This window comes from Silurus aristotelis (genome assembly GCF_946808225.1).
Source record: "Silurus aristotelis genome assembly, chromosome: 22".
NCBI classification, from domain to species: Eukaryota; Metazoa; Chordata; class Actinopteri; order Siluriformes; family Siluridae; genus Silurus; species Silurus aristotelis.
In genome coordinates, this window is record NC_139595.1 from 9,844,076 (window position 1) to 9,860,777 (window position 16,702).

General features: G+C 37.8%; 1 protein-coding gene across 2 annotated transcripts in view; it reads left to right on the top strand.

The window, feature by feature from the left end:
* The first annotated feature begins 7,861 nt into the window (after positions 1–7,861).
* klhl24a (kelch-like family member 24a) overlaps positions 7,862–16,702 on the top strand; it is a 29,245-nt gene continuing 20,404 nt past the window's right edge. The window contains exons 1-4 of one of the 2 annotated variants that reach the window (XM_083525776.1): positions 7,862–8,148; positions 10,047–10,889; positions 11,773–11,888; positions 14,015–14,199. In XM_083525776.1, the coding sequence (XP_083381902.1) occupies positions 10,089–10,889; positions 11,773–11,888; positions 14,015–14,199 (1,102 nt within the window). In that variant the 5' untranslated portion in view covers positions 7,862–8,148; positions 10,047–10,088. The remainder of the gene's footprint in view (positions 8,149–10,046; positions 10,890–11,772; positions 11,889–14,014; positions 14,200–16,702) is intronic. The other variant, XM_083525777.1, reaches the window with a different exon arrangement.

A 16,702-nucleotide genomic window follows, 5' to 3' on the forward strand; every position in this document is an offset into this window, starting at 1 on the left:
CAGGACTTAAATTATATATATATATATATATATATATATATATATATATATATATATATATATATATATATATATATATATATATATATATATATATATAAATTAAATATTTTAATTTAATCGCACATTTTTATTTGTTCTATATGTACCTTAAATTAATACATTTCAAGTTTTTAATGCTCTAATCAACGTGGACATGGATGTATTTCTTGCCTAAAGTCAAGCATGGTGGTGGTAGCATCATTGTCTGGGGCTGCATGAGTGCTCCTGGTACTGGGGAGCTGTGGTTCATTTAGGGAAATATGTATTTCAACATGTTCCTTGCTGAGGGGGCTGAAGGTGAAGGTAATGGAGTGGCCAAGTATGTCTCCAGACCTGAACTCTATTGAGCATCCTCATGCGGAAGGTGGAGAAGTGCCATGTGTCTAACATCCAGCAGCTCTGTGATGTCATTATGGAGGAGTGGAAGAGGATCCCAGGAACAATCTGTGCAGCTCTGGTGAATTCCATACACAGGAGGATTATAGCAGTGCTGGATAACAGTGGTGCTCATACAAAATATTGACACTTTGGACACAGATTTGACATTTACTATAGTGAATGTACCCACTGTTGTTGCTGGTTATTTAGACAATAATGGCTGTATGATGAGTTATTTTCAGAGGACTAAAGTATATCCAAGTTTCTTTTCTATAATATTGTCCCTTGAAAGCATATAATAACATGATTGCTGATAGTACTCACTTTTGTAAAATATATATATATATATATATATATATATATATATATATATATATATATATATATATATATATATATATATATATATATATATATATATATATAGTGAGGAAAATAAGTATTTGAACACCCTGCTATTTTGCAAGTTCTCCCACTTAGAAATCATGGAGGGGTCTGAAATTGTCATCGTAGGTGCATGTCCACTGTGAGAGACATAATCTAAAAAAAAAAATCCAGAAATCACAATATATGATTTGTAAACTATTTATTTGTATGATACAGCTGCAAATAAGTATTTGAACACCTGTCTATCAGCTAGAATTCTGACCCTCAAAGACCTGTTAGTCTGCCTTTAAAATGTCCACCTCCACTACATTTATTATCCTAAATTAGATGCACCTGTTTGAGGTCGTTAGCTGCATAAAGACACCTGTCCACCCCATACAATCAGTAAGAATCCAACTACTAACATGGCCAAGACCAAAGAGCTGTCCAAAGACACTAGAGACAAAATTATACACCTCCACAAGGCTGGAAAGGGCTACGGGGAAATTGCCAAGCAGCTTGGTGAAAAAAGATCCACTGTTGGAGCAATCATTAGAAAATGGAAAAAGCTAAACATGACTGTCAATCTCCCTCGGACTGCAAGATCTCACCTCGTGGGGTCTCAATGATCCTAAGGAAGGTAAGAAATCAGCTCAGAACTACACGGAAGGAGCTGGTCAATGACCTGAAAAAAGCTGGGACCACCGTTTCCAAGGTTACTGTTGGTAATACACTAAGACGTCATGGTTTAAAATCATGCATGGCACGGAAGGTTCCCCTGCTTAAACCAGCACATGTCCAGGCAGGTCTTAAGTTTGCCAATGACCATTTGGATGATCCAGAGGAGTCATGGGAGAAAGTCATGTGGTCAGATGAGACCAAAATAGAACTTTTGGGTCATAATTCCACTAAACGTGTTTGGAGGAAGAAGATTGATGAGTACCATCCCAAGAACACCATCCCTACTGTGAAGCATGGGGGTGGTAGCATCATGCTTTGGGGGTGTTTTTCTGCACATGGGACAGGGCGACTGCACTGTATTAAGGAGAGGATGACCGGGGCCATGTATTGCGAGATTTTGGGGAACAACCTCCTTCCCTCAGTTAGAGCATTGAAGATGGGTCGAGGCTGGGTCTTCCAACATGACAATGACCCGAAGCACACAGCCAGGATAACCAAGTAGTGGCTCTGTAAGAAGCATATCAAGGTTCTGGCATGGCCTAGCCAGTCTCCAGACCTAAACCCAATAGAGAATCTTTGAAGGGAGCTCAAACTCCGTGTTTCTCAGCGACAGGCCAGAAACCTGACTGATCTAGAAAAGATCTGTGTGGAGAAGTGGGCCAAAATCCCTCCTGCAGTGTGTGCAAACCTGGTGAAAAACTACAGGAAACTTTTGACCTCTGTAATTGCAAACAAAGGCTACTGTACCAAATATTAACATTGACTTTCTCAGTTGTTCAAATACTTATTTGCAGCTGTATCATACAAATAAATAGTTAAAAAATTATACATTGTGTTTTCTGGATTTTTTTTTTTTAGATTATGTCTCTCACAGTGGACATGCACCTACGATGACAATTTCAGACCCCTCCATGATTTCTAAGTGGGAGAACTTGCAAAATAGCAGCGTGTTCAAATACTTATTTTCCTCACTGTATATATATATATATATATATATATATATATATATATATATATATATATATATATATATATATATATATATATATAAAATGTGTGTGTGTGTGTGTGTGTGTGTGTGTGTGTGTGTGTGTGCGCATGTGTGCGTGTGCGTGTGTGTGTGTGTGTGTGTGTGTGTGCGTGTGTGTGTGTGTGTGTGTGTTTTGTATTTTATCTGCAATTCTGATGCAATTTATTATTGATGGATATGTTGTATGAATTTGTAGCTGTTCTGTAGAGTGGAGCAGCTTTTATGATTATTTGCTTATTTGTTTTTAATGACACCAAAATCTGTGGTCTCCCTATCCAGATGTTTTATGCCTTTTACAATATACTGTATGCCTTTTTCCACTTGTCATTGTATTTTCTCTTATTTTATATTTATATAAGTTCTTCTAATCCAGTTTCAAGGATAACTCTCCTTGTACTTTCTGTGGAGTTTGGCACACCAGGCAACTAAATATACATCTGTATTTCTTCTTAGTCCACAGTTTAATAGAAAATAATCAATTATTGAATTCAAATTAGCAGCGTAATAGGCAAAAGTCTTAAAGTAGATTCTATAAATGGAAATACATGGAATCTATGTAACACTTGGTAGGTCTGAGATTCTACACAGTGGTTCTACTTTTTTATGTCATCCATATGCATATATATTTGATCATTTAAATGCTCTGCACACATGCATCTATTTCTTACCCTCACATTCCTTTTTTTCTGTACAGTGTAGAATACATTAAGCAGTCTATTTTAAATCATAACCAACAGAGGGCGATAGTGGACTGTAGTACAGGAGGTTAACAGGTTAATAATGGATGAAGAGAGATAAATTTCAGCGTAAATATTTAATATTTGCATACACACAATGTGGGAAGGTTAATCTGTCACTGTCAACAAATAATGCTGAGAGTTGTAACCCTTATGTTCCTACTAACTAGTCGCAAACATCCAACTCAGAATCGGGCAAATAATGTTTTCTAAAAATTTTCCATTCGAAATCATCCAAGCTTGTGGCCATGCACTGATTAAACAACATCACAAGAGACCCAGAACCTGCTGGATAAGATGATAAAGGGTTAGATGTTTCAACAAATGTCTATCATGTTGTCTATCAACTAGCACAGTAATCTGCCAGATTGTAACTAATTACACTGACATTAAACTAGACAGTTTCTTGTCAGGTTGAATCAATAAAAAAAAACTCTGCCCTTTAATTGAAAGCCTTTTCATAGAAAATTATAAACCTTCTTCATCTACAGCATTTTTCAGATAGAACATACAGTAGTTTTAATTAAGACTAAAAAGGGAAACATTTTATGCATTAAATAAGATATCACCAGAAGTTCACCTGGCCAGCACTGAAGCATCTCCTCTATAAATCTGCATGCAGTTTGACGATTTTAAATATGCATGTAATTTACCTTTTGCTTATACCTGTATTATAAATGCATTATAAAAAAAATAATAATAAAAAATAAAATATATATATATGCCTGTTTCATGACTACATTTGGTTTACAGCTGATAGTGTTTCTTTAACTTATTGGAAGTTTAAAATTCCTGCTTTTTATACACCTCCTTTCATAAACCTTCAGGATAAAAGATAGCAGCAGAGACTCACATTTCACTGCTCTGCTTTATTTTCCTGTTCACTACTCATGGATACTGAATGCTTGACCAGCTTTTCAGGAACCAGATTACCAAGGTTTTATTAATCACCATTTTTCTGCATGATGTCAGAACTTTCATCCATTCATTGACCATCCTGCGACATATAGAATTATGCAGTAAACGAAACAAGGGTTAAACAACCCAGAATACATTTAATAGTTTAGGTTTTCCAAAATATCCACATTTAGGTTTGATCAAGTCAAGTCAAGTCAAGTCAAGTTTATTTGTATAGCGCTTTTCACAACAGACATTGTCTCAAAGCAGCTTTACAGAAAACAACAGTGAAGGTGAATGGTGTGCGTTTGTCCCTGATGAGCAGCCAAGGAACAGTGGCAAGGAAAAACTCCCTTAGATGATATGAGGAAGAAACCTTGAGAGGAACCAGACTCAAAGGGGAACCCATCCTCATATGGGTGACATCAAAAGTTTGGTCATAAATCTTTCAACAATACAGAACAATTTGTGATCATCATAGATCCAGCATCAGCTTCTCCATGCCAGGGCCTTTAAACACTCGGCATCTACTTCTCCATGATCATCCATAGGTCCATAATCTTCACGAGGTGGGACGTGACTGGAGCTGGCCAAACCTCAGGAAGCCTCGGGATGGGGAGAGAAAGAGAAGCAGTGGAGAGGAATTAGCGTAGCTGCTGTTCATGATATTAACAGCACAAGTTGATAATGTGCATGTGATCAGATGTTCTGGAGCACAAGGTTGTGATGTGATGTGTGTGATGTGTGTTATGTGTAGGCTTTGCTAAAAAGATATGTTTTTAATCTGCACTTAAACTGGGAGAGTGTATCTGAACCCCGAACACTGTCAGGAAGACTATTCCAGAGTTTAGGAGCTAAATGTGAAAATGCTCTACCGCCTTTAGTGGACTTTGCTATTCTAGGAACTACTAGAAGCCCAGAGTTTTGAGATCTCAGGGAGCGTGACGGATTGTAGCGTGTTAAGAGACTGGATAGATACATGGGAGCCAAACCATTTAGTGCTTTATAAGTGAGTAGCAGTAGTTTGTAGTCTATTCGAAACTTAATAGGAAGCCAATGTAGGGACGATAAGATTGGGGTTATATGATCGTATTTTCTTGACCTAGTAAGAACTCTTGCTGCGGCATTCTGAACTAACTGAAGCTTGTTTATTAATGATGCAGGACATCCACCTAGTAATGCATTACAGTAGTCTATTCTAGAGGTCATAAACGCATGGACGAGCTTCTCTGCATCAGATATAGATAACATATTTCTTAGCTTAGAAATATTTCTAAGGTGAAAGAAGGCTGTTTTTGTAACTTGATTGATGTGATTTTTAAAAGATAAGTTGCTGTCTAAAATAACTCCCAGGTCTTTTACCGTTGAACTAGTAGTTACAGAACAACCGTCTAAATGCAGGCTGAGATGCTGGAGCTTCTGTGTACTATTTTTTGGGCCGATGAGCAAAATCTCCGTTTTATCAGGATTTAATAGCAGAAAGTTATGGGTCATCCAATCTCTTATTTCTTCAACACACTCAGTTATGCGAGCTAATTGAGCTGTATCGCCTGGTTTGGATGAAATATATAGCTGGGTATCATCAGCATAACAATGGAAGCTAATTCCATGCCTTCTAATAATATTTCCTAATGGAAGCATGTATATTGTAAAAAGCAGGGGTCCCAGAACTGACCCTTGTGGCACGCCATAATTTACTAGCATTATCCTGGATAGCTCTCCATTTAAATCTACGAAATGGTAACGATTGGACAGGTAGGATTTAAACCAGCTTAATGCCTGTCCCTGAATACCGATGTAATTCTGTAAGCGATCGAGGAGAAGATCATGATCTATAGTGTCGAACGCAGCACTAAGATCTAGTAAAACTAATAGGGAGATGTAGCCTTGGTCTGAAGCTAAAAACAGGTCGTTAGTGATTTTAACTAGAGCAGTTTCTGTGCTATGATGGGGCCTAAAACCTGACTGAAACTCTTCAAAGATATTGTTCTCCTGCAAGTGGTTACATAGCTGGGCAGCGACAATCTTTTCTAAAATCTTAGACATAAATGGGAGATTTGAAATTGGTCTGTAATTCGATAGCGTGTTTGGATCCAGATTAGTTTTTTTAATGAGGGGCTTAATAACTGCTAACTTGAGGGATTTAGGGACATGACCTAACGATAGTGAGGAGTTAATAATATTTAAAAGAGGCTCACCAGCTGTATATAACACTTCCTTCAGTAGTTTAGTGGGAATTGGATCTAACTGACATGTTGTTGATTTAGCTTTCATAATAGCATCATACAGCTCTTCCTGTCCTATACATGTAAAACAGTGTAGTTGTGGGGTTGTAAGTACGATTGTGTCGGGAGATGCTGTCAGAGGTTGAACTGCCACAATTGTTTTTCGAATGTTATCTATTTTTTCAGTGAAGAAATTCATAAAGTCTTCACTACTAAACTGTGATGGAACACATTTTTCAGATCCCTGATTTGTTGTTAATTTAGCGACTGTACTGAAAAGGAACCTGGGATTGTTTTTGTTATTTTCTATGAGTTTGCTCAGGTGTTTAGCTCTAGCAGCTTTTAGCGCCTGTCTGTAGCTAAGCATACTGTCTTTATACGCAATTCTAAATACCTCCAATTTAGTTTTCCTCCAATTTCTCTCCAGATTACGTGTTGTTCTCTTTAGGGCATGCGTATGACTATTATACCAAGGTGCAGGTGCTTGTTCTCGAACCTTTTTTAACCGGATGGGGGCAACAGTGTCTAAAGTGCTAGTGAGGATAAGGTCTATGTTGTTCGCCATCTCATCAAGATGATCAGCATTTATGGGTTTAATGTGAAACTGAGATAAATCAGGCAGGTTATTTATGAATCTGTCCTTAGTGGTTGGAATAATAGTCCTACCAAGTCGATACCGTGGTGAAACACGGCTAATCTGCTCTACCGGTAGTGTGTACAGTATGAGATAATGGTCTGTGATGTCATCACTCTGGGGTAAAATATCTATATCAGTGACGTCTGCTCCGTGGGATATTATTAAGTCTAGTGTGTGGTTAAAACGGTGGGTTGATCACAGCGTAGCATTCGCTTATCAAATTCACAATGAAGTCACCCGAAATGGTTTTCAGTACACAGGTGTGTCTTGGCAAGTGTTAACTGTGCTTTAGACCTTCATTTGTCTTGTACAGAGGAAAGGGTGAGAACAGAGTCTTTCATTGTTTGGATGTCTTTATTATTAATGTACAATTTGGAAAATAATTCAATAATTAAATATATATATATATATATATATATATATATATATATATATATATATATATATATATATATATATATATATATATATATATATATATATATTGTGTGTGTGTGTGTGTGTGTGTGTGTGTGTGTGTGTGTGTGTGTGTGTGTGTGTGTGCGTGCAAATTCTTTTGTGTGTCTTTGGAATATTTTTGCTGTAGATCCAAATCTAAAAAAATCAGAAATCAAACCCGCACTGATCTCAACACAGAATTGAAAACGAGTTCATGGTTTCCTGCTCCACTCCGTCACAGTTCCAGCGTGAGCAGTTTGCTCGCGCCCGCCCCCAGGCTGTCCCTGTTTTGTTTGCAAACAAAGTCAGTCACATTGGCGGCCTTCCCCAAATGAATTGTGGGTAAAAGTGTTCTTGTGCAGTATTCAGCACTCCTAACTGTGGCTCTCTAAAACTACATTTCCCAGCGTTCCCAAAACAGCTGATTTTTTTATTTTTTATAAATTGTCAAAAAAAAAAAAAAAAAAAAAAAACACTCAGTGCGTTATTGACCTTAACAGACTCGTTTGAATCCTCGTCGGTGGCGGATATGACGGTAAAGTTTGGGAAAGATATATCCATTACATTTATATTCTGTCAAAATAAAAATACAACTAATTCGGCCTTTTGACTCAGTTATGCTTCTCCTGTCTGCTGACACTCACATATGGACCCTCCGTCTTTGTTCCTTTTGTTTGTATAATTGGTAACGTGGGAAGTTTGTTTCTTTTGTTTAAGGTAAGTTCAGCAGCTCAGTTGTGTTTTAATCTGTTTTTTCTCTTTGTTGAATGTAAAAATAATATTTAAGATGTTTAATATTTCTTTGTTTACGCGGTTTTGTTTTCAGTATCACACGCGTGTTATGTCTTTGTTATGGTACGTTCAAGAGCGCCAGTGTCTCAACAGGTGATCACAGCGTGCTGCTTAGAAATTGCATAACAGCACTATGATTCTACATTATGAAGAAGCAGAAGGCAAACATTACGTTAATAAATTAGTTCGATGACATTTAAGCAGTGGGGTGAAATTACAGTCAGTTATTGTAATAATTCAACATAAAAACTATATTGGACACCTGTAGGTACCTGTAGGCCTGTTCTATTGAGGGATTAACCTGTGCAACGTTCAGGGTGCAGCAAAAGTTGGTGACGTTTGATTTTCTGTGGAAGCAAAAGTATTTCAAACAATAGGATTTGTGCTCATACCTTGTTACTTACTTTCCTCTTTCTCAGGAATATAATTAGCAGGCCTAAATCTGGAGTTACATAAGTGTATTTACAAAATGATGTATATTGTAAGTATTTTACTTATTAATGAGATTGGGGAAAAAATTTAAGATTGGCTCATCAATATCTAGTTGATTTATACAATGACTAAAAAATTAATATGTTCATTTTCTGTAGGATGATTTTATTAATGAATATTTTACCCATTTGTTAGTGAGCATTCGGGTATTATATGGTTTAATACACATTTTATGATCACATTATTAACACTAAAATATCATGTTTATTGTTGTATTACTTTGTACATTCGCACAGGATGTACTTTTTTTTTTCATGTTTTAGTTCATTTTTAAGATCCCAGATTCGCTTCTGTTGTGTTCATTTATAATCAGATTTTTGTAACATCAATAATTATTACTCAACACGGCATGTTCCAAAATCCAAAACAACCCAAGCAAAAAAAAAAAAAAAAAAGTTGTGTAATTTGCTGACTTGCTCACTTGTTCTTCCTCTCTGAATGATATATTATGCAATCTTTGCACGTGTGTTGCTTTGCTACTGTGCCCAATTTAGAAATAGAGCAGTTTTTTTTCTTTTGTAGTGATGCAATAAGCTGGGATTCTTTTTTGTAGACTCTTAAGAATCACAATCGTGATAATGTATAGTTGCTTAAGCATTGAAGGTCAAAGCACAGAGTCCAGGGTTTTTTTTCTCACATTGATGTGCTGATTGTGTTAAATTGCAAAACTATGCATTATGCAGTTCTTATGAGTTTAGAATCCAAAATAATTGTTTGAATCCCACACACAGGTATCATTATCTGTAGTGGTAGTGTTTCAGCATTTTTGCAGTCAAATGGGTTTAGTGTGTTCTGCATTCGTTCTCAGTTTTTTCCACTGTGCAGCTCTCAGGTGAGTACGTCTGCTTTTGTGAATGAGGTGTGTTAATACTTGATGTGAAATTAATATAAGGAAATTATTTCACTGTCTCGGATATTTTAGGATTTAGAAAGACTTGTATTGGCGCATTTTATACTAGTGGTTAAATCTTATTTTAGTGTTGCCATTTTTAAGAAACAGATCAAGTTACAAAACACATTAAACAATTTACTGATTCAACTAAATCTCTCAGAAAAACACTGCGTATAAGCCTGTGTAGGTTTATTAGTTGTGTTGTGTTGTTTGATTCTGTGAAATGTGTGCGATAAACAGTTAAGAACACTTTAGATTAATGACCAAATTTTACCTTCGTTTGTTTAATAACCCTTTCCTACGTTTACGGTTTAGATGTTTAGAATTCTCAACCAATAAGCACCCAGTTTGATTAACCAGTACTCAGAAAAGTTGCTGTGGCAGGTTTGGGATATGGATTATTTTTGCAAGGACATTGATATACTTTATCGGAACACAGGTTTTATCAGTGATTGATCTGCAGTAGCCTCAGACAGCAGTCATGGTGTTGATCTTGGGACGACGTGCGAACCGCGAGGATCCGGCAGTTGTACGCGACTTGCCTGCTGTCAAGCGCAAAGTCTTCGAGATGGACTCCAAGAACGTAGACGACAGCTTGGACTTCTCTTCAGGCTCGTCACATGCCGAGAGTGTGCTGCACGTCTTTGACGAGTTCCGCACAAATCGGCTGTTCACGGATGTTGTGATCGGAGTGCAGGGGCGAGAGTTCCCGTGCCACCGCGCCATGCTCTCTGCCTGCAGCGTCTACTTCAAGGCTATGTTCTGCAACGACCACCGTGAGAGCCGGCAGACCCTGGTGGAGATCAGTGGCGTCCAGGCTGATGCCATGGATGTCTTGTTGCAGTATGTCTACACGGGCCGTGCCACAATTACCACGCAAAATGTCCAGTATCTCTTCGAGACATCCAGTCTCTTTCAGATTGGAGCCCTGAGGGACGCCTGCGCCAAGTTCCTCGAGGACCAGCTGGATCCCTGCAACTGCCTCGGTATGCAGCGCTTCGCCGAGGTGCATTCACTCAAGCAGCTGGCCGGACGCTGCCGAGCCTACGCGCTGCAGTACTTTCCAGAGGTGGCACAGCATGAGGAGTTCCTGGACCTACGCAAGGAAGAGCTGGAGGAGTACATAGCGAGCGAGGAACTGTGCGTGAGCAGGGAAGAGGTGGTGTTTGAAGCCGTCATGAGGTGGGTCTACCACAGCGTGGAGTATCGTCGGCCGATGCTTAAGGAGCTCCTCCAGCACGTCCGGTTGCCACTTCTGCACCCCAACTACTTTGTACAGACTGTGAGTAGCCTCACTAATGCTATTATATATTGCTAATTTCAACCTGTGTACAGTAATATTCCTATTCCAATGTCTCATCGCTTTAGTATCTAACATTCTTGCTATATTATAATTTTCCTGACACCTTTTTTTTTTTGCCATTTTAATGCTTAATGATATTTTTGGAATAATTTACTTGATAATTTACTTTGATTTAAAGGATGTACCAGAATCAAACAGTCCTGACTTGGTTAAAAAGATGTTCAGTATAAGGATCTTGTTAAGAGGCCTGGAATGATCACAGGACTGCCTTTATGATTACAGCAGCAGTTCTTTGGTACAACTCTACAGTATAATTGAAAATATTCACTGAAGCACGGTTGAGCCTTAGGCATTTGGATCAATGCTGACTGTCATATATTTACACAGCTTAATCCTCTTATTTTATCATTCCATGGTATGACATTTGATATCCTCTATATGATGTATAATGCCACGGTACAACTTATTCAGTCCTATTCGTAGTGAGTCCCTCATCACCCTTTTGCTATGTCTGATGCATTATAATTGTCCATGTGTATGTACAATATGTACTGTCTATCATACACAACTTTCTGTTAGAGTGTCTGCTGCCATGTTTCCTATGTTAATCAGTGATATTGTCCATTTTTACAATGGATTTACTGTGGATTTTATTAACTGGATTGGCATTTAATATTGCAGTTACAATGTGTTCTACACACACTTAAGTTTGTAATGTCCCTAGTATATCTTCTGATGCTGCTCCTAATCTATGATGTCCCTTATATAATGTACAGTGTCACTTTTGCAAAGTTTAAGTTGTAAAATGTGGTTGGTGTTGTGTCTGATGTTGCTGTTCCAATGTGCCATGATTCTGTTTAAGGTGGAGGGAGATCAGCTGATCCAGAACGCTCCTGAGTGTTACCAACTGCTACACGAGGCCCGGCGCTACCACGTCCTCGGCAATGAGATGATGTCGCCTCGGACCAGGCCACGCAGGTATGGACACCTAAACGTTGAAGAGAACGTAATTGGGTTTATTCTTGATTGTAGTATTGTACACTTTAGGAGCACCGGCTAGAAAAGCCAACACGATACCTTATGAATCATCAAGATAAAATTGATAATGTGAAGGAGATTGTATCAGTGAGTTTTGGTTCCTCAAACAATGGCATTCCTTTATGAAAACGTCCAACGAAAATGTTGCTGACGGTTTGTAATTTTATCAGAGCAGTTTTTTTACTGTGTAAAAAAAAAAAAACACTCCTACAGGTGCACACAGGCGCATTCACAGTAACATGTGCTAGCGTGGATGTTGGCAGTGCTTTGCAATTGTTAGCATTGGAGCTTGTAGTCAGAGTCAGGCAGATTAACTGCAGCCTGTGTGTGTGTGTGTGTGTGTGTGTGTGTGTGTGTGTGTGTGTGTGTGTGTGTGTGTGTGTGTGTGTGTGTAAGATTAGGCGCATGTGTGGCTAACCCAGAGGCTTTGTTATATCTGTGCTCTCTCTCTCACTCTTTTGATTGTAAGTGTGTGTGTGTGTGTGTGTGTGTGTGTGTGTGTGTGTGTGTGTGTGTGTGTGAGAGAGAGAGACAGAGAGAGAGAGAGAGAGAGCGAGCACATAGAGATGTCTCATTTTGTTTACTTACTGACATGGCCTTCTCCCTACTATCTTGGGCAATGTCAGTGCCAAGTCATTTGTAACTCTTTTGTCTAAAACTTGTTTATGTTCTTGCAGCTTGTCAGCTATATATATATATATATATATAAACTTGAACACTGTCTGTCAAAAGTTTGGAAACATTTTTTTTTTTTATCATTGTTCAAACACATTTTTGTTTATATGCAAAAAATAAAAATAAAGAAGAAGAACTTGATGGTTTGGTTTTTTTTTTTTTTTGGAGCAGGAAATGTTGGAGCGTTATTCCGGGTGAAAGGAATACTGAACCAACATGGCTACCATTCCATACTCCACAGTCATGTAATTAGACTGCAGCTAATTGAAACCAACCTCACCATACAACAAAACAATGAGTCAAAGCACATATAAAAGCTCTGTAAGCAATATTTACAGAGCAAACAGTCACCTGGAACTATTATTATATGGCCTGCCCAGTCACCGCACCTCAATCTTTTTGAACTGCTCTAGGATTAACTGATCGCAAAGAAAGTAATATACAGGGTTATCCAAAAAGAATGAACCGATATCATGACGCATTGCTTCAGTTCTCAAGCATCATCATGGAACGAGTCAGTGACCATTTGAAAGAGGAGCTATCTTAGTTGTTTGTGAGTATAATACTTGTGACTTGGCTGGAGTTTTGTATTACATTTCCTTAATAAAATTCTTTTTGGATAACCCTGTATAACTAGTGAAGAACACCTTTGGTAAGAGACATGGCCCAAAGTATTTCAGATTCATCTTTGGAGAAACTAACAGTCCAGATGGCAAGAGTGTGTAAAGCTGTTATTCATGCAGTGGGAGATTTTTTTTTTTAAAGTCAATTTTCATACTGTTTATTAAACTGGTTTGTTGCATATCAACAAATGGAACATGCATGCGTCTCTCAAAAATGATAAAAGACTGGGTATATCCACACTTTTGACAAGCGCACTACACACAGCTGCTGAAACAAACCTAAACCATGTACGATCAGATCTGATCATGCTGCACAGGCCACATTGTTTATCAGCTTGACTCATAAGCCAGAAAAGGAAACATTTGTTTCGTTGTTTTCTGTTAGATTTAATAGTGCTTTGTGAATAAAATAGAGAACAATTAGTTCCTAAAAGCCCAACAAACTGTAACAGTAAGTTAGTGAGTGCTGTACCTGTGTGTAAAACACTGGCTTATTTGACTTCCTAGTTGTTTAATAGGAAGTGATTTTATTGGCATCAGCAATGCTGGTACATTAGGGAAAGAAATGTTCATTGCTCATTTAACTTTTTGCTGCACTTTCTTCTTACTTTTTTTTATTATGTGGAAGATTAGCTGCTGCTCATGTGACAGCTAATGGGGGTTCTAACTAAACAAATATCCTCGGTGACTCAGAATGTTTCCATTAGTCTTAATGATACAGTTGGATTACACATTTACAGTCTGACAATCTCTCTGTCTTCAATGCAGGTCCACAGGGTTTTCGGAGGTCATTGTGGTGGTTGGAGGCTGTGAGAGGGCAGGAGGCTTTAACCTGCCCTACACAGATTGTTATGATCCTGTTACCGGTGAGTGGAAGTCTCTGGCCAAGCACCCAGAGTTCACCAAGTCGGAGTATGGAGTGTGTGCCTTGCGCAACGACATCCTCGTCTCAGGTGAGCTCAGTGTCTGACGCACTCGCAGTGGGTGGATTCATCCACCCATTTCCAAAAAGCTCAATAGAAATTAGGGAGCAATGTGGCAATACAACAAGACTGTATAAACAAATAAAAAAAAAAAAATAAAAAAAGAATTATTTTTATTTACTGTTGCTGGTTCAGGATGTCAGAATGTTGCAAAAATGCTTTCATCATATTTGTGGTGGAAGTAAGTAAAGATCTGCCATCAGGGTAAGCCATCTAAACACACAGCTCTGCTTGAGCGTTCGCCTTACCACATTCTTTTCAGAATCAATTCATTTGCAGTGGAATCTCTCCTCTGGCAGGCTTATATTTCTATTCCGTGTTGACACAGAATATTTTTAGGCACGTGCAGAAACAGTTCGTAGAAAAAAGGAAACCACGTCTGTTTTTGTGAGATCAGGAAAGAGCTGCCTGGGAATGTTCCCCCTTGGCAAGACCTGAAGAATTATTGGCCTAGAGGCAGGCTGGAGTTAACTCTGATTGGTTCACTGATGGGGTCACTGAAGTTTTAGGGTGGGTGGGTTTGAGTTCCAGGCCTCCTTCAGCAGCATTCCAAGTTTCCACTTTTAAAAGTGCTTTTCTGCACATTCGGAGCGGACGGAGCAAATGACCTCATGCCAGCCATCTGGAGGTCATGATTAAGCAAAAGGCACTATTGTCCAGGACTTGGATCAAGTACATTATGTGCACACTATTGCAAGTTTAATATTAGTGATCTTTTAATGTCGCTTCTAGTCTGCTGAGTAGGAACACGGTTCTTTCACTATTCAGTTCAAACTGAATAAACGAGGTTGATTCATTCCAAAACCCTGACCTGATTCACCAGCCAAAATATGAGGAAACTTAAACCATTTTTTTGATCATTCTTCCTAAACCATGATCAGGTTTAGAGTTACATTTCCCCAGAACCCACACTGTTGCTACAGGTTTTAACTGGTTGCACCAGTGTAATGTATGAGGTATCCATGATAAACATGTTCTCTGTCACTGAAGTCACTGAAACACAAAAAGAATGAGAGTTCAAATTGTAGAAGAATGTAGTATACTCTGTGCTATGGTATGCAAACTGAACTTCTGTGCTTGTGCCTTCCAAGAACAGAGTTTCTGTGAAAAATGCTCCTCCTGCATTAGTAAAGTGCCTCAGGCACAGAAAAAAAGGTAAACATAGTCAGGAGGTTAGATTTTTTTTTTTATTACACATGTACAGTTGCATCCTAAAATCCCAATATTCCTACAATCTCTAAACAAAAATAATTAAATACAGAAATAGTAAAAAATATATATATTTATTGGTTAGTTAATTATGAATATGAAGAAGAAAAGTATTTATTTTATATTGATTTTATGTTTGTTTATTTTATTTTTGTTAGTACATGGCATTACAGTGCCAACATTGCCAGTTACTGTTGCTGTAAGTAAATGAGTGTTCAGTAATCCACCGCTTTACCGCAGTTCGAATCTCGCGCCTCGGTTTATCGCGGAATTCCATTTGCCATAACCAATTTGTTTTGCTGATGGTCCCGATCTCTCATAGAAAAAAAAAACTTATAGGGAATTGGTTTTATGGAGTTTTATGTTGAAATCATGAAATATTTTTAATAAAAATATAATTATTGCTTATATAATGAAGTGAAAGAATTTAATACTGTACATGTACTCACTATAAATGTGATAGAGAACTGTATTTCTATGAATTTACACATCATTCATCTCGCTATTTTCTTGCAAATGTTTTCTGTGTGCATTTAAAGTGTGTGGGAGGATCATTTACGGCTTAAACAATAATAAATTTAAAAAAAGCATTTTTAGGGTGGTGGCCGTTTATCATTTACAGTATATAAATGTACATACACTTAAAATAAAAAAATGAATATTAAAAAAATTATATATATATATTATTTGCCTCGATACTCCGTTTTAGTCCATTTAACTTCATTTAACTATTGATATTGTGTGTACATACAGTATTGCACAAAAGTGAGTACACCCCTCACGTCTTCTCATGGGACAATACTATAGAAATGAAACTTGAATATATTTTAGGGTGGTCAATGTGCAGCTTGTATTATTGACGCATTAGTTTTAACAGTCCTATTCACATCATTTAATTTTGTCCAGAGTTATGTCATAACATAAATTTCTTGCCAAGATCTTGTATTGATAGAGGAGAGTTGGCACATAATGTTGCTGAACCTAACCTTCATTCTCCTTTCATCTTACCCTGAAGCACCCATAACTTTGGAACAGGGTAAATCTGGACTCCTCAGATCACATGACCTTTTTCCATTGCTTCAGAGCCCAACCATGAATCTCCCTAGCAAATTGAAAACCGTCCTCCGATTACCCTCACTAAAAAGTGATTTTGATAATTGAACACAGCTGTTTAGTCCCAACTACTTTAATTCTCTTCACATTGTGTGAAAATATTATAAGTTTCTTTATTTAAAAAGCCATGAGTTCTCCTGTTTCTACTGGG